Genomic DNA, 19,633 nt, shown 5'->3' with positions numbered 1-19,633 from the left:
ATGATGTGTCACACGGAAGATTGCTATTGAACTAATGCACGCTGCAGCATGTAGCTCAAAGACCTGGATAACGCATCACACACGCATTGGAAAAGCACACGAACAACTGTCCAGCGACACTGTCGGATTCTTTTGAAGGTATCCCATATACAGAGTGCACACACACACACACACACACACACACACGGGTATACACAAAAGTTGGGTACCAGACATTAAAAGTTCTGGGCTGACAGATATTAAGTGTGACGGTCTTCTCATCGGACACTTTGCAGCCTTGGGAAACTTTGCATTGTGTCACACAGTAATTTAAACAAGGACAGAAAAAAGGACAAATGAAGGGAGTATGCGAGAACTGAGGAGTAAAACACATGAAGAAAAATGAAAAAGAAGAAGCTGTCTTACTTTGGCAGGTCTTGCTTCTCTCCTCGTACCCTGGGTTACATAGACACTTCCCAATAGGTACGAGCCACTCCCCCTCTGTGCTGCAGTACATTCGCGGAGGCTCCTCCTCTTTGGAGTGATTGACACATGAGCCTTTGACCTCCACCAGTGACTGGGAGTCCATGGGCACCGTATCAGGGAAAGAGGCCAGATTCCTCACAGTGTGAGGGCACTTCTTGAAGTAAACCCTCACTGAAACTAAAGCTACGCAGGCGCCCACGTCCTGGAACGCCAGGTAGAAGCCCTTCTTGGTCATGGGACCCACCTCGCGCACCTCAGTGTTAAGCTTGAGAATGCGATCTCCGAGGTCCATTTGGGTGAAACTTTCATCAGCGGCGATAGTGTCAATCTTAGTATACAGGTGTTCTCTGAAGTGGCTTCCCTGGTCGTCGTCTGTCTCCTGGTACAGGAGGTTGAAGGTCTCCTTGCAGGTGCCCAAGACCAGCGGGATGGAGTTGCAGTCCCTCAGGGTGAACTTCAGCTCCACGTAGATCTTCTGGGCCGACTGGCGAGGGACCCAGTTGGTGCGCAGCCAGTTGTTCTGGCTGTACTCCATCACGTTGCAGACCTGGAAGGTCCTGATGGGAGTGTAGTGCTCATCCACCCCACTGATCTCCTCCCACTGAAAAAGATGGAGAGGAGAAGAGGTGGAAGAGAGAAACAGCGGAAGAGAAGAAGGAGCAACAAACAAGAGAGAGAGAATCACATGCAAGAGAAAAAAGGGGGAATATTTAAGGTTAAAAGAAGAGGAGGGGTGGTGGAGGAAGCAGATAATGAAAGGTAAAATGAAGAAAGTTATGAAAAAGATAAAGTAAAAAAGATGTGAAGATAAGAGGAAGAATAAGGGAGACAGAGAGCAAGTAGAGGAAAAATATGGTTTGCAAAACATTGGAGGAAAGTTGAAGAGGACGGGGTAGGAAAGAGGGAATTTGGAGCAGAGAAGTAAGAGGATAGAGGGAAGGAGGGGTAGGTAGCAGAGAGAAAAAAAAGTTATCTCCACCCTGTAAGCATTTGCAGATTAATTATTTAGATTCAGATTCACTCTTGCTGAATACTAAGCATCTAATAAACACTTAAGGGTGAAAAATCACACTACTAGATCTCTTGTAAATGACTAAAATGAATTAAAAGCAAACTTGCTGCCTGAGCCAAATTTCCAGAGCACTGTGAAAATACCTCTGAGAAAAACCATGAAGTGTGATTTCCCGTCTCAAAATAAATACATTTGTGTGAAGCTGCTTTAATTGTTGTTAAATATTAGCAAAATCCTATAGTGTTTCTTTCCACCCTTTTACTAACATGTTTTTTTTTTCTATACAAATGAGGACTTTCAAGCTGCTGGTTATTTGCATCACAGAGCTACGGTTACTGAAGGAAACGTGCTGAATCCACTATGAAACAAAAAGAAGCTACGAAGTACAGACAGATGTGAGTGTATACCAGGGACGTTCGTGTCTATCTTACATTTTCCCTCCACTGGGAGAAAGCAATGAGAGGAGAGGAGAAAAAGAAAGCGGGGTCATTCCTTTTGAATTCAACACAGCGGGAAGACTCATTGATCATGCGCTTTGGCTTCGCTGTCCAGGCCAATCAACACTGAATCGGAGCGATGATGAATGGGCAAACACCTGAAACACTGGGCTCATTGTGGTTAAAATGACAGTCATTAGAACGAATGGGCCTAAATGTGTAAATTGATGCTTTTTCAACTTTTTTCAATGGATGTATGCCTGAATGAGCAGTGCTTTCTTCAGAGAGTGAGAGAGAGAGAGAGAGAGAGAGAGAGAGAGAGAGAGAGAGAGAGAGAGAGAGAGAGAGAGAGATACGCTTTCTGGGTAAGTGGAAACTGAATTATCGCTCCTTTCACACAAGCATTACTGGACACATAAACCCACACACACACACACATATACATTCACATAAGGCTCATGTGAAGTGTTTAAAGTCCCGTAGCAGGCGGACACAGCAGGTGCTTTCAGCCTGAACACAGGAATTAATGACGAGCTAAGAAAGTCGAGGTTCTCTATTACATGGTTTGGTGTGCGGCGGGTGTGCGGCATATCTATGAGTGTGTGGTGGTCAAGGAGCTCTTAGGCTGAAGGGTGGCCACTTGCTTTTCATCTCAGAGTAAAGTTAATGAAACACCCCTGAGAGAGAGAGAGAGAGAGAGAGAGAGAGAGAGAGAGAGAGAGAGAGAGAGAGAGAATAATGAAGGGAAAGGTAGAGAAAGTAAAAAGATAGAGCTGAAAATAAGCAATAGGAAGAGGGAGGGAGAGATAGAGTGAGAGGAAACTTGAGGGGATAGATTCCATTGGTGTTTAGTCTCCCCCGTCATGCTTTCCTTGGTGTCACCTCATCCATCTGAGTGCAGTCCAAGCTCTCTATATATCTAACAATAACAGGCAAAGTAGACATTACTGAGTGGGGCTAAATATTAAGAGGGGAAGCTAAACTTAATAACAGTTCACCTCACTTTGCTCTCGAGTTTAACAGATTGACTTCAAATATATGTAGAAATAATGATGTGATGACATGCAACAAAGATTTGATGAGAGACAAAACAGAAGGCAGAGGGAAGACAAGAGCTGCCGCTATGATTAGTGACTATGTTGACATTATGTTTGATAAGACAATGTACTTACATGAAAGTAATGCAAACAAAGCATCCTAATCTGCTTCGGCTTTATATAAATACATACTTTCTGCCAGAGTTCAAACAATGTCTTTCTGCCAGGATTCAAAGCAGCCGAACTGAGAATCAAACTTGTTTGTGCAGATGTGATGCGTCACTTCTGTTGGTTAAAAATATTACCTGCTAGAAATACTCAATATAGAAATAAGACAGATTTAAATTATCCGCAAATACAGGAAAAAAAAGCCTAATGTGTCTAATGAAGGTGTTCATAATCACAACTCTGTCTCCTAGAAATTGCATTCATACAAATTAAATGTAATTTCTGGAAGACAGGATTGTTTGTACATCTTTGCCTCTCTGACCATTCTATTATATTCTATTCTATAAGATTACAAGTTGTTGCTTATAGTTTCAACACAGTGGCAAACCACAACATGGCCATGTAAAAAAATGTAAAACATTCAATGTTATAGCTGAAAAAGAATGCAGTTTATTTTCCAATATATGAGCACACAGCATGTGCAGTATTGGAGGACTGGCTCTGTGCCTTTCTCTCTACCTCTATGTGATCTGCCATCAAATGAAGAAGCTAAGAGGATGGGGCAAATGTAAATTGAGCAGAATTAAGTACATACTCTGGATTGCAGCTATCTCACCATCTCATCTGATTCAAGAGCTTCTCCACTTATTGTGAATATTATTGCTGCATTTCATTGTGCCACATTTGATTTTCCGTCACCCTGAAAAGTAAGCTACTCTCGCAAAAATTGGTTTTTCTAACGGAACAAGTGGCCTGAGGGTGGAGGTCACAGTGTTTGTGCAGTACTGTACATATGCCTGTATCGAGTATTGTATTGAGCTAGCAAGTGTGTGTGTTTGTGAACATGAACTTTGTTCCACTCGCTTCTGTCTCTCGCTGCATTTGTGTTTCTGCATGTGTGTGTGTGTGTGTGTGCATACTTCTCAGTCTTTGTAAACAGATGTCTGTGAGAGCTGCAGGATTTACGTCTTATCCCCTTTATGTACTTTCATGTCCACCAATATGATGCAAACTGGGCTAAATCTAAAGTGACTGCGAGTGATTGCTCTCTGCTTTAAAGCTGTCTTTGGGAGGGGTCTGAAGTTTGCCCAAAATCAAACCCAGGTGTGTCTATGCGTCTGTACGTATGCGTGCATGCGTTTCTTAGCGGCGCTATATCCTATTCCAGAATAGATGACTTGACTTGAGCAAGTCTCTGCCAAAGTAAATGAGACCTCCGCTATGATGTGAGGCTTCCACTCTGAAGAATAGCGTCTCTGACATGGAGGTATCCTCTTCCCCATTCCCAAGCTTTACATCATGAGAATGAACAACCTTGGATCACATCGCTTGGTTTGTTAGCAAAGGGTTGTTTTCTGTCCTTCAGCTGACAAGGAGGAAGAGGGAGTGAGGAAATAAATATAGAGTGTCTCTCCATAGTTCTCTCCATCATTATCCAGATCCAGAAAAGCATTAGTTAGGAGAGTACTCACTTGTACACAAAGCACCCAGCATGAAGAAACAACCAGCAACAGACACGAGAGTTAAAGAACGTTGGTCAATTCGACAAAATTGTACGACTACGTCTCGCCCCCAGAGGCAACTCCCACTGTGAATGTGTGGAACTGTTTGTGTCAACCAGGATAAATAAAGGTCCTGTAAAGTGAGCAGCCACCTCCTTGTTTCTCTCCAGGGGGGCATAACCCCCCCCCTCCCTGCCCTCTAATTGATATATAACAACACTAGCACCCTACACCATTCCTCGTGACCTTTGACTCCTACCCCTGATGGTCACAGTCGGGGCACAGTTTGGTGTGATCTCGCCCCTGGTTGGTCTGATCTGTGCTGTAGGTAGGTGAAGCAGCTAAAGGAACAGTAAAATGGAGTGTGGTAACTTGATCTGCTCTTGACATTACAACTACGGCAACAGGCACGTCTCAAAGTCACCCAGTCAGCACACCAGTTCGCCCACTTCAAAGAAACGCAGGTCAATGGGAGTTTATGGACCAGTATAGGGTAACAATGCATTAATACCAAGATTAGAAGGAAGACTGTGATGGGCATTTATAATACAAAAAAGAAAAACATTGGAAGAAGCAGAGTTCAGGTATCGTGTATCTACGACTGTCTATTATACTGCTACAGCTGCAGAGGGTAAATCTTAAAACTGAAGCTCCACAACAAGTGCAGAGCTCTTGGGCTCCATAGAGGCCAGTGGGGTCACAGACACAACAACTGCAGCATATCAGTCAGAGGACATTTCATCAGCCGGTCTGAAGGGAAACCTGAACACACGCGTCATACATTCTCCTCTTCATGTTTGTGAACAGCTCCGAGCCTCGCCTTACTAATCCTTGTTCATGCTTTGCTCGAGGACACACCAGCAACAATTGCCGAAAGAAGCTGGAAATAATTGCCACATCTGCAAAAGATTCATAGTATTTTGTTAGTTTGATGTTTTTTTCTGCTTTTTATTTATGCTGAGGTCCAAAATGTCTTTTGTTGTTGTGGGGTGTGGGGAATATTAACGCATTTCGCGTACCAACGGGTGGATTTGATATCATTTTGAATATGTTGTCGTGCTGTTTACTTGTTGTCAGTCAGAGGATTTACATCAGCTGGTCCAACCAGGAAGAAAGTAACTACTGACACAATTCTATACTTCATCCTCTTCCTCCTCCTCCTCTCTGGTCCCCTGCCCTCACTGCTAATCTCCGTTTATGGATGGGCTTTCCTCTGTACTCTCTCTCTCTCTCTTTCTCTTTCTGGAGGGCAGGGGGAGCGTTTTATGCTGGTCAGGCTGATTTTGCAGATGGGGTGGCAGCAGCAGTGCATGGGGGGCTTTAAGAGCCCTTGGGTGACTAAAGAAGTTGAAACAGCAGTATGACAGTATGTGAGCTGGCTGACTGAAGGGGTGAACCTAGTCCGAAATATAAAAAGCCATGCCATTATACTGTGCATGCCCCCGTCCTCTTCCAGACCTGAGAACTGGAATGTGAGATGTGAATGAGTCTGTGTGAGTTAAATATTTCTCATTATTTCTGACAGCATAATGCAGAGCTCACACACTGTGACTGCTGGCTTTTTTTCTATATATGTCAAGCATTTTTATCGCAATACAAAAGCTCAGTCAATGCCATTGTTAGTAGCTTTTTAACCACTCACACAGTCCTGCAGAGTATGAGCCTAAACATGTAAAAACATGTCACTGTGCATGCAACACGCTTTCTATTTTTTTTTGTTATTGTTCATCTTTATTTATTGGATACTGATGTTCCCATGAGGAACCATGTGATGTGTAAAATCTGACATAAACTTGTTCTTATTCAAGCTAAAAATATTTTAAAATATCAACATTTCACTTTAACAAATCAAACTGCACATTGTAACTAAAAGGAGCTAAGCAAAAACATCAATGCCGTTGTATCCCCTGCTGGTTCCTATGAAAAATGGACTTTACTTTGAATGTGCCCATTATTTCTATTTTGTACGCACAGCCAGTGTCTGGGGTGTTGGTTTGTTGCTGAAGAATGCTTTCAAAGCGCACAAGAATGTAATCTTTAACACTCTTTAGTCTTATGAAGGGCTAAGCCCCCTGGACACTGCTCCGCAATCAGCCTGCCTCCCAGACAGATAACAGTATATCTGGATCACACGCACTCCAAAAACACACACACACACACACACACACTTGTCAGTCTAGCCGGTGGCTCTGGAGTGAACATCCTGGGGAGGCTAAGCTCTTAATTTGTTCTGACCGGAGCACGGTGTGTCTCGGTAGGCCAATAGCCATGGCCTCTCCATCAATGTGAGTGTTTGTGTGTGTGTGTGTGTGTGTGTGTGTGTGTGTGTGTGTGTGTGTGTGCGTGTGCGTGTGTGCGAGGGCTCAGTGCCACTGCCACATTATGAGAAATCATTTGTGAACAGCAGTCTCCCAGGGCAGGCTGCTTATCAGAGCGCAGTCAGTGGATGACGTGAGTAATTACAGATGATTCACCTTGAGGACTTGATCATCAGCAATATCTCTCTCTCTCTCTCCCTGTCTCTCTCTCACCCTTTCCTGTCCTCCCCTCTCTCCTCTTCTCTCTCTTTCTTCCTCCCTTCCCTTTGTATCTCTCTGTCTCTCTCCCTCTTTTTGATCCTCTCCTATACCCTCGTTTTTTCTCTCTGGAGTCATTCTCATTTAAGAATGACATTGGCTTCCAGTCCTGCCGCATTTTTATGAACCGTAAAAACCACACGCTTTTCGTCTGAACTCGTTCAAAGCAAATAACGTGAAATAAAGCAGAGCTCGCTGCGCACACTGCATATCCTCTGTCACACATTCCAGCGTCCCGTGCTGGATCAGGTCTCCGATATCGGTACGCATTTTCCTACACTCTAATAACTTCTATCAGCACAACATCACTCTATCCCTTGACATAGTCACGCAATTGCTCTGAAGCCTGTGGTTCAACATCATGAAGAAACTGAGCGTTTTTTAAGGTGCCAGCAGTGTATATGGCCGAGGGAAACAAGGTTTGGCAGCTCCACGGAACAAATGACTGGATTACCTTAAGCCACTGCCAAGGAGTAATTCTAACACTTAATAAAGAAAAAACGAGGGAGTGTGTGTGCGTGCGTATGTGTGTGTGTGTGTCATTGGGCCAGCCCCGAGGCACAGTAGTCTAACTAGCTACACAAATAAACACTAAGCGGGAGCCCACTGGAGGGACTTTGGCAGCAGAGAGAGGCTGATAGATGAGGCTGCTGAGATTTTTAATTTTTTTTTCCCCAAAAGTATGGAACTGAAAGCTGTACGGTTCCCACGTGTAATCATATTGTTTTGTTGTGGGAGAAAAAAGTTATAGAATTTCGGAAAAAATAACTAAATAATTTAAAATGTTTGCTATATTGTGGTTGAAAGTAACACAACAAAGCCCAAATCCAGAAGTGAGAACTTTGATTAGGAATTTCAGAGTTTCCTTTTTTTGTATTTATTAAGGGATAACACTCACAGATTTTTAAAATGTGTGTTAAGGGACTAGGAACAGTATTAAAGCATGTGTGACAGACAGAATGGGTTGGTGCGTGTTTTCAATTGAGAACAAATGGATTAACAAGTGAAATCTTCACAATGGAATTACGATGTTAACATGCAGTAAAATGTTGTTGATGTAATATTTACTAAAAAAGGGGCTTATCGGCTATCTTGTGTGGATGCCTTAGTGTCTAAAACCTAAAATCCTTTAATGCCTTAATCTTTCTTTAAACACATGCACACACAAATACACAAAAACACCCACACTGTACATTTTCCCATAAGCATCTTGACCATATGGCAAGCTCCGAATGCTTAACCTTTAACCCGAGAGACGAAGAATGGGCAGAAAAACATCTAAAGAGAAGTGGGTTAATCTGCACTTGGCTCATTGGGTCAACATGGCATAGTGAGAACCACAGGAGTTTGAAAATCCTGATTTCATGTGGTGTGGGGTTCAATCCAACACACAGTTCATGTTGATGGATCTGCCCCCCAAATGTAAGCATATGGAGACATGATGTAGGTAAATGTAGAGATAGAGGATACTCACCCCATGCGTTGGGTAGGAAATCCATCCTAACTCCCCTTGGCTTGCTTTAGAGTCTAACAGGTTGACTGTGGTGAGGAAGAGAAAGAGAGAGGGAAAACAAAGAGAACATATGAGTGTCTAGTCCTTGTTAGCCCCAATTAGCCTTCATATAATCCCACAGGAGGGATCACCAACCTCCAGCACTGATCATGACTTTATTTACTCAGCTGCCACACACACACACACACACACACACACATATATCCTACGCTGACCAACAGAGAGAGTCGGCTTTCTTGTCTCGCTGTGTAAAGCATCAAAGCAGAAGTTGGCCGGGCAAAACTGGCAACAACACAGATATCCTGAGGAGATATTGAACTGTAATAGATCCAACATAACAAAACACAACAGGTCTCACGCTTTTGACCCATAACCCCCGTTCTACACACACACACACACACACACACACACACACACACACACAAACACACACACACACATGGTGATTGGAAGTAAAACTGCATCAAATCAAAATGCTGATGCAATCCCGAGTTTCAGAGGTGGTCAGAAATGCAATTGGCCTCAGTGAATATAATATAATATAATATAATACATTATTGTATTTTTTGTGTGTACTGCCAATAATGTATTCATATCAAACAGAAACTAAGATGCAGAGAAGCAAATCTGCGTCTAATAGGTGGAATATGACATATCAGACAAGGAGCTCCATTAGTGTGAAGGTGCAAGTCAAGGGTTTGGGTTTCATATGGTGAACGTTATGGTCCCAAAGCAGCAGTGTTAGTACTCATGGTGCTTGGTGTCATGACATGATGGTCGCCTATGGCCCTTCTATTCCACACCTCCTCAGACTAAATCAGTACGCACTGCAAAGTGCAGGTCACTTTGGTGCACACATGAACAGATTCTATTTAGCGACCCTTTAGGCCTAAACCAACTCTAACATAGAAATGAGCCACTCCAGCTATACTATTCTTAGTATGTACACATGGCAGCGTTGTGAATTATTGTCATCGAGCACAACTGTCAGAATGTACCATGACATATGAATTGGGGAATGTGAAGGCAGCCTTGTGCTCCGTGGATTCCCCCACTTCAAACCGTCGCTGCGTTTTGGCACCAGATTCTGTTTGGGTCAATCAAAGGGACAATAGCTAAACACAGCTTGTGAGTACTTCCAGCTCAAATGAAATAACATAAACTATTTAAGTGGCTACAATAAAACTGAGGAAAATAAGTTGGCAATATACATATCAATTTGTTACACGAGTTTAACTTTTATTCCTTTTCATTCTGTTTCCCAGAGACCAGATAAAATGAATATGATGCCCTAATTTAACGTGCGATGAACAGATAAACCTAGTGGGTGGAAGTTTGGCATATGGTGATACAACCATTGTTAACAAGACTCATCTTAAGAATAATGTTCAAACTGACTCTGCTTGCTAACATTGTTTGCTTGCTAAAAATCAAAGCCTGCTTTGGGTATGAATCTTTAAAAGAATAGTAAAGTAATTATGTTTGTTTATATGTAGTCGTCCAAAAAAAATAATTCACTGTGATTAGTAACATGCATACTCAGCGACCTGCATGAGAAAGTGAGGGATGAATAATCAGCTTTAAACAGATGGTAGAACAATAAAGTTCCACCGTTCTGATGGTCTCTTCTTTTAAGTTTGAACCTGGAACTGACTCAGCCTCTTGCTCATCCAGAGAGGAAATCATTCCACAGCTCAACACACACGAACAAGTGCCCACTTACACACACACACACACACACAGACACACACTTACCCAAGCGAGCGCACGCATACACAACTAAGTGAAGCAGCAGTAGTGCAGTCAGGCCCTGCAGCTGTAGCTCTTATCACTGTGAAAATATGAGGAATACAATCTCCCTGTACTCTCCCATTCAAGGCTTCAGTAGGCAAGAGTGTACACATCTCCGAAGACAGCCAAAGAGAGTATTTGTGGGTCAGGAAGGACTGCCGTGGTACTGTGAAAACTACTTCAGTTCACAAGCAGCATGAGCTAAATATGCAGAGAAAAGGGATTTTGCCGGTCCATGAACTAATTGTTGTTTCACACTAGAATAAAGGTTGAGATGGAAATCATCATTTTCTTCAGGCGAGTCTGATAACTATCAGCCAGTGTGGCATAATAAAGAGCCTGAAAGGGAAAGCAGAGGAGAAAGGAAGACACACACACACATGCACACACACACACACATTATTATCAAATACTAGGTTCGAAAATCGACTGAATTGAGGCTCACCTGAGCTGAAGCCATGCTAAGCCACTCAGCCATTTGAGTGGCAGTAGACACATTCCTATTAGAGTCTAATGAAGCTATCTGTTCATGTCAGATAATAGCAGCTCAGCATCCAGGGCCATTGCTTCCAATTTACATTTCTCAACGAGCCGAGCCCACCACTCAAATTGGGCCGAGCGGGGGAATTTGAGAGCAGAAAATTAGACGGCTCTCATATCGCAGGAGGAAAAAGCCCCCTCCAGCTGCACTTGGCTGGGGAAATCAGCACCCACACACATACATACACACACATTCTCACAAATGCATGCATAAACACTGGCACTATGCACAGCTATACGAAAAAGACAAAGTCGCACCAAGAAATGCACCTCACCCAAGAAACTAGAGGAGTAAACACACACCATGAAACACATGTATTTGTACTAAAACGTAATAGAACGCCTACTGTATGTGTGCACTCTTTCAGATGCTCACCAAAACACATTTTCCTGCACATGCGTACTCGAAAGATGCACGAAATAAGAGCGTACACAAACAGTCTTTCTCACTCTCACTCCCCTCTCTCACACAAACACACACACACACACACACACACACTCGGTCGGTTAGCAAGCTAGCGTCAGCCAAGCATATAGCCCCTGCCCCATCAGGGAGTGCCTCTGAACGGGAACTAGGAGTATTAATAGCAAACTGAGCCAGCCTGTCTGGGAGGGAGCAAAACATCACAGAGGTAGAAACAGGTGAATCAATATATAAACCTATCGGCCACCATCTAACACCCACACACGAAAATGGACCCTGACGAAACAGACGTTTCATAGACTGGGAATGCATGAATGGGGGGGGGGGGGGGGGGGGGGGATGGGCGTTTGCTGTATCATCAAGCCAGTAAACCTAACAAGCAAACACAATTCGAAACGTGTCACGCAGCAATGCAATTCTCTTCTTTTTTCACTTGCCAGTGACCTACTATCGCTCGGCATAGCATATGTTGAAATATTAACATGAAACATTGGAGCAAAGATCTACAGGGGGCCCATTTTGATGTCTACGTTCTCATAATTTAACAGCTTAAGTTAACCATCACCGTCTAGCACACACTCGGATCCAATAGCCCCTCACTTCCAGCCAAATATGATGATGTGAAAACCGATTCACAGCAGATGTGAAATGCAATCCTCAGCCACAGACACAATTAAAATGTTGGATATGCGGAAGAAGAAAATGTCAGTCAGAGACGCTGGCGTAGAATCAACACATGGCTTGATCAGTAAAGCAAGACCCCTCCATCTGGACTAAGTCCCTCCACTCAAGAATGGAAAAGAAGAGAAAAGTTGAACACGTGTGAGCAATATCGCCCATCTAGTTGTAAACACAGCGGAGAGGGCTTTGTCTTTGCAGCCTGGCTCTGTGCATGTAAAGGTTGGCAGGCCGCAGTGCAGGCAAAGCAAGGCGACTTGTGTCTGTGCTAAAGGGTGAAGTGTTCACCTCCCATTATGAATTATTCAAGTGCAGAGTCGCTCTGTCTGATGTTGCTGCTGCTTGCCCAACCCTTCTGCCCCCATTACTCTCTTTCTTTCTTTCTTTCTTTCTTTCTTTCTTTCTTTCTTTCTTTCTTTCTTTCTTCTATCGATATACCATCTGCCTTACATATGTCTGTTGTACACAGAAACATGTAGCCTCAAATGCTCACATAAAGGCATGGCACCCCTGCACACATACTGTATGATCTGATATCTCTTTAAATATAAGCCAGAACACATAAACACCAAGAAAGACACACAAACCTATTTTTTTTTTTTTTGTATCTCAATCTGAAGTCTGAAACACATGCTGTTGAACTGAAGATGACACTCTCCATCTACAGCTCAATGTTTGGCCAACGCACACATAGTCCTTCAATATGTTTAGAGAAAGGGGGTGTATTTTTAAAGGAGGGTCATGTGTAAGCATATTTCCAGCACCTCTGAAAGGTACCATCGCTCACAAACGCCCATCTGTCCCAGCGGGACTGCAGCGCCGGGCTCTGCGGGCCGAGCCTCCCTACCGCCGGCTAAAAATACCCGAGGCCTCCCGGCGCCCTGCAGCGGGCGAACATCACACCACGCAGCCACGCAAAAAGGGACACGCTGCACCACAGCAGGGCAACCAACAACGTTTTATTATTTTTTTCGATTAAATATGGAAAAATATATATATATATTTTCAAACAATATCTGATATCTTATTTCCGGGCAAAGTTCTAGTGAATCCGCGCCACAAATGATATTCTCCGGGACTTCCTCTGAATTTCCCTCAACTTTTCCCCGAAGTTTCATACACGACCACGACGACCCGATGAAAGCCACAGAGTGAATGCTGTTCCTAAAAGCTATATGGTGGAGGCACAGTGCTGAGATGGGACCATTACACGAAAAAGAACCAGACCTCTGGTTTCCTTATAAATGGGGAAGGAAATAATACGTTTCCCATGATCCAGTTTACAGTTCAGGTTTGTTTTGCATGAACATATATTTGTCTTTACTTATTCTGTAATTAATTAATTAATTCCCATTAAGTCTATGAAAAGTCCCATAGAGTCTTTAAATTGGCAAAATATTATTTAATTAATTTCCTTGTATACTGATATCGATGTAATATAAGCTACAAACATATGTCGACGAATTTACGACTGATCCTTTTATGACTATCGATTTTATGGAAGTTTACAAACAGGCATCCTTTGTTAACTCTGGGGGCGCTTTTAAAATCTGCTGCGCGTTTTCAGATCTAATCAGCAGCAGCGGCATGAAAATACAAGCCAGTGTAACTTTATTCTTTACACGTGTAAACACTGGCCAGGGTTTCGTGATTCGTCAGGTTTGTCATCGCTTCTAATTCTAAACATGAATATCATTTAAAAGGAAGACACGTGCTTTCTGGCACGTTTAGTGACTTTTAAAACTAGTGAATCAGTCTCAAATCGGGCTTAGCCTATACGCCCCGACGGTGGAAGCTAGTGTCCTCTCCTTAAATGAATTCCAGGAGGTAAAATGCGGTGCAGGTCCGTGAGTTTCTAACTTCATGATGGTGTCACTATCTGCTCCACCTCTCCCCTGTATTTAAGATAGGACCTGTGACAGAAGCTGGAAAGAGGAGCATGATCGGATTTAGAAGGCAAGACGATCCGTTTGCACCAACACACACTTAAACATTTCAATCGGACGAGGGGAGCAGCTCTGTACTCATTGTAGGTGTGTTGTACCCTGTTATGCGTTCAAATTTAGCAGTCTGTATGAATTTCTATAGGCTACAATATGGAGACGGAGCAGCTCGATACTGACCCTCTCTGGCAGATTTACGTCCTGAAAAGGTGAATTTAATTGCCCGATTAGTTTCACATATTGAAACTTAGCACTTTGAGGTTCTCTCTCTCTCTCCCCCTCTCTCTTTCTCTCTCTCTCTTTATCACACACACACACACACACAATCAACATATTGTATATTTTATCAGGGTGATGTCTCTTTTGTATGGTTTTCTTTCTCTCCCCCCCCAGTGCTGCTAAATGCCCATCAACTTTAAACCTCATAAGCTCCTGTTGAAAACAAAAGTTTCTCGGGGAAAAAGCAGTTCACAGATTTGCTGCAGGCCTACGGTACTTGACCTTGACACCGTCACTTTTACTGATTTAAAAAAAAAAAAAAAAATGTCCAGCTTTCCAATTCGTCCACTAATGATTCCATGTGATACATGAAACCTTGTCATCTCTAAGCAGTAACACCTAAGCAGAGAGCAGGATGGCAAGACACACGACGTGGCGCACAAAACGACAAAACTGTAATCAATTGGGTACCTTTTGTTATCGCATGATTAGCCTATACAACTAACACTTTCGTTCAGAAGACACATTTAGATTTTCGGTTAAAACTTGTCAAAGAACTGTGTCCGACAAAGAAATCTACACATTTAAGAATGGTTTTTTTAAATATGAAGATTAAACAAGCTTCAGTAGGCTGGTTATCGGCCAATGCAGCTGCAGGCGTCCTCACTAGTGTGTTATAAATAAACTCATCGGAAACAGCACAATCGATGGTGGATTTGGGTTATCTATGTTCCGGGCAACTTTCCCTTTAGAGTGTTTCTGTTAGATTGAGGACTGCTGTTCTGACCTAGAGAACAACACTGGATGAGTTACTTTCTCACAGTCCTCGTGGAACTGTAGGGAAAGGATCGGGAACACGCTTCTGTGCCTTCACCACTTCTCTTCTCTGAACATTTAATTACCGCGGAGTAGATTACTCCCACTAAAGGCTCATTCCGATTCAATTAATTACTGTATTGGTATTACGGTTTAAATCACTCAAACCTATGTTGATATCTTCACGTGAAGCAGCAGTCGTGAATAAATGAACTATCTATTCATTGACATGTACAGTTTTTTATTGATTCGTTGTATTTCTTACAGGGGATAACTGTAATTGTGAGTTTAGTCCCTTTAGACAGTTTGACCCAAATCTTCACCCAAATGTACTTCACCCTCCCTGTGGGCAGTTTTAACCTTTACAGAACTCAGAGCACGCACGTGCCTTTCGTTTTTTACTTTGACCCCGCTACAAAACACTTTAACGATGACACGTATTTACAGGACGTGGAACTGGTAATGTTTTTTGAACAAACAAAGAAAGGAAGTTTCGTAAAGAAGGAGACTGATTCGTTTGATTCCACCACAGTCATGTTTAAAGAAGAGACTGTCAGTTTTATTCTGCCGGCTCTCAAAATATGACCACATGCTTATTATCGCCAAAGAAGTGGCCGAAACTTCCACTGGAAATAAGGGAAATTAAATCGTAAGGTTTCGCCGCTTTAATTAAACGTTGAGTTTAACTATAATTTCACAAACAGTCATTGCATGACTCCATAAAATAGACATAGCAGCCCTCAAGTCAAGTCGTGTTTTGGATGTATTCAGGTCAGAGCCATAAAAACAGACATCCGCGTTTTTACGCACAATGCGATTGTGCTCATCTTCTATTTATTGCCTTTAAATCGGCGAGACTGCACGCGTAACACGGGGCGTCCGCTCCAAATGGTGTTTTGGATAACACAGATCAACATGAACCTCTAACGGAAACACAGACACCGGAGTTTATTAACATCTCTTCGCCCGATAATAACTCCGCGATGGGCGCTTTGGGAGCCGTCTCGCCATCTCTCCGTTCAGTCGTCCACATTTAAATAACTGTTAACCCCCCGTCCGCGAGAATATCCGAAATTAGGCTGCATTGTCTGCCTTGTTTGGATAGACTTTTAAGTTTATTGTCTAAATATGGTATGTTAGTGCTCATATTCTGGCTCTACGTGATCCCCGGTGTCATCTCTAAGCACTTTAGATCACCTTGTTATTGTTATCCCTATAATAATTTGGACAGTAGCAAGTCCGCGGTGAGCGCACAGCACTGCTCGCGATGTGTGCCGTAGCGCACCATTCGCACACGCGCGCACACACACACACACACACACACTGACACTCGCGTCCGCAGACAGAGTTCACTTACCTTCATTGGGGGGGTAGATGATAGGAAACGCAGGAATAACGCAGGACAACAAAAGAGGTAAAATGAGAAGGAGTGATCGCGGATTGCAATCCATGGCGGCGGATCAGAGGTACATAACTCCATGAAGCCACTGACTGATCTGAGAGCGTCTTCTCTCCACTCGGCTTTCTCTCCCTCTCTCTTGCTCCGGCTCCCACTGGTTGGAGCACTTTTCCGCTGGGTCCTACAGAGTCTGACAGGCAGGAAAAACACAGCGCTGAAGTTCACCACAGGTCACTTTAGATCCTTCACGTCTTTTTGACGTGAAAGACAAATCCAGCTCTTCAGCATATTTTACAGGCTGAGTGGATGCAAACACTGAAAGTTCATTCCCTAAAACTGAGAGCAGGGAGGAGAATTATTAGGAATCTATCAAAAGGGTGACACCATATGTCCCTGTGACCTATAACTCAATCTGCTTTAATCAAATAGAAAGTTATTTTAAAAATGTGTGACCTATTATTATTATTATTTCTTTTTTTTTGTATTCAGATGTTTTCAATAAAACAGCCAAAGGTGGCCTGTGGCTTTGAATGTTACTCAATAAGCGTCTTGGTTTTCATTTAGACTGCGGAGCAAGCCGATATTGCTCAATAGCTACACCAGCTAACGGTATCCTGTCACTCTTAATCCAGATTTTGAAATGGCCATGCATAATGCTTTTTAACCGTATTGTGGAACGAATTGAACCCAGTCGGTTGTTTAGGTCGGAGAGAAAGTGATGTAGATTATACGCACAGTGACTTTTTTAAATGGCAAAATGAATGCATGCAAGTTATTTGTTGTTATTGTGGCTGTGCACAAATTGGAGTCATAATTAACTTTTTTATGTTTAAATATTTGAGTTGTTACTAACATCCAATATTGACATGTATAACTTATAACTAATACCCTACATGTGGAAAAAAGCATCATGTTTACCTATATTGTTCCCAAGTTTCCACACTTCTATTCATCATTGTTAGAGGGACATATTACATGCTTGTATTTGGGTCTACTGTGTGCATTTTTCTGTGAGGGCCATTAGGGGCCCCTGACACCACAATACTTGATCCGCACTGAAAGACTGGGGTGGCAGTGTAACGTTAGGGCCCTCGCTGAGACGCCAGCTGTTGCGGTGGGGGGTTGGAGACTGGAGGTTTGGAAGGCATCTGACGTATGGGAAGCGTTAAAGGACACAGCACACGCAAGCAAGCTGAGCGACACTTGGATTTGTAGAAACTGCAAAATAAATTCGAATTACTTCATAATTTCCTGAATGTAATTGATTGTACTGTGTGGCTTCAGCAGGAGGTCTCACTCAGAGATACAAGAAATGTCTAAAGAAATTCCTCTTGCATTGAATAAGGCAAGATGTTATCGGTTATGGAAAACTAATTTATTGAGCCTTATTTCAATGTTTGACTAAAAACACCGAGGAGGATGCCAACAGTCACAGTTGAACTAATGCTAATGTTATGTTCCACTTTATGAACTCAATTAACTGTCTTTTAGAAGAGCAATTATTAAAAAATTGCAAAACATTGCTACATTTGAGGAAATGTGTATGAAAATGGCTGCACGTGTGGAGCATTACTTTCACATGCTGCTGCATTTTCAGGAGGAAAACCTGATTTTTTTATTTTACGTTATTATTTGTCTTGCTCAGTATACTATGTAGCTGGCGATGTGTTCAACAGTCCTTTAAAATGAACTGGGGCATTTTACAAAGCATTTTAGAACAAATGACTTAACAGCGAACTCAGAGCGCCGTCATCCTCTGAGAGATTTATTGGTCTCAGGTCGTCGATGGCTACAGTGAAGAATGATGCCGCAAGGTCTCTGGCCACATTATTAAGAGGCTGTGGCATGTGGATTTACAGCAGGTTTTAGACAGACCAGCCTTCGTCATACATCATCTTCTACATCCCACTAATTCACTTATTACACACTGAAAGAGATTAATACAAGAGGCCCCACAGCTAACAATCAATTCAAAGGCTGCTCGTTCTGGGCTTGTAGTTTTCAGATATGAGGATGCCGTTTCAAAGGAGAACATTCTGAGGAAACTACTGCCTTTATTTTACTATACTTCATACTTCTACAGTAAACATGATACATTGTCAGAATTAGAAATACACCAGAAGTTGGAAAAGAAAAGGGAATTATGAACTTAATATATTCTTAATTTTAATAATATTGCACTTTACATGCACTTTTCCTAAGTTCAACATACTAAAAAAATAAGCATAACAGGTGAACATTACAATATTTACACCAATATAGTAAAAAAAAAAAAGAGTCGACAGAGGATAAAAAGTGATCATAAGCATTCTTGTATAAATAAGCATAATTTAATATGTTCATATTGCGGCATAAGAAATAACTTGACAGGCAAATGTAATCAGCAGTAATCGGTTTCATTTGGTTGTCTGAAAGGCGCCTTCACTGTGTTTTTAGTCAATAAACGTGCATGTTAGTTCAGACTAATTGTTGAAAATCTGTCTTGTGATTGTGGTGGATTGGAAAAATGCGATGGGTTCCTCCCGTCCATCCACTCCAGCATTTCCTTCCCCCCGCCTCTTCTCAATGAGCGCTTGTTCATTCTTGAACTCTTGCCAATGGAACAATCCAGTATGAGATGGAGGAAAATATTGATTTAGAGCCGTAATTGTAAGCCACGATGTGTCTCGACATGGCTGTATAGGGCTGCAAACTCGCAGAACAGATGTTGTTTAGGAGCAGCTTTGAAGCTGCCAAAGCCTGGCCTCCTTACACGGTAACATACCAACAAACAAACAGAGAGGATGACTGTGTTTACTGCTCGCTGTCAGTACCCTCTTCCTCCCTGTGGTTCTCAGGCGGCACATTCCTCCGTATTCACAGCGCACAGAAGGAGGAGAAGCCAGCGGACTGCTGGCATGTAACACTACCCCCCCCCCACACACACACACACACACACCAAACATCATACCAGCAACGCTTTCTTACCATCGCCAGCACCACCGCTCTTCACCCTTTCATTTAGTTGCAGCCCTACAGGGGATTCTAAAACTGACGAGAATTGCAATGGCCTGGTTATTGCTTGAAATAAAGCACAATTCAAGTTTTCTTATGTATATTATACCCACGTGTAT

The 19,633-nt window shown here is 42.6% G+C and overlaps 1 protein-coding gene across 3 annotated transcripts in view; it reads right to left on the bottom strand.

Moving 5' to 3' along the window:
* The window catches only part of epha3 (eph receptor A3), an 88,163-nt gene extending 71,591 nt beyond the window's left edge, over positions 1-16,572 (bottom strand). For all 3 annotated transcript variants that reach the window (XM_076109003.1, XM_076109012.1, XM_076109022.1), the window contains exons 1-3: positions 16,479-16,572; positions 8,672-8,736; positions 406-1,066 (exon numbers count right to left, since the gene is read on the bottom strand). In XM_076109003.1, coding sequence (XP_075965118.1) covers positions 406-1,066; positions 8,672-8,736; positions 16,479-16,572 — 820 coding nt within the window. The remainder of the gene's footprint in view (positions 1-405; positions 1,067-8,671; positions 8,737-16,478) is intronic.
* Between the last annotated feature and the right edge of the window lie 3,061 nt (positions 16,573-19,633).

Source organism: Anarhichas minor, unplaced genomic scaffold (genome assembly GCF_050575085.1).
Source record: "Anarhichas minor isolate MPS153535 unplaced genomic scaffold, ASM5057508v1 ptg000004l, whole genome shotgun sequence".
Taxonomy (NCBI): Eukaryota; Metazoa; Chordata; class Actinopteri; order Perciformes; family Anarhichadidae; genus Anarhichas; species Anarhichas minor.
This window is presented reverse-complemented; position numbering and strand designations above follow the sequence as displayed.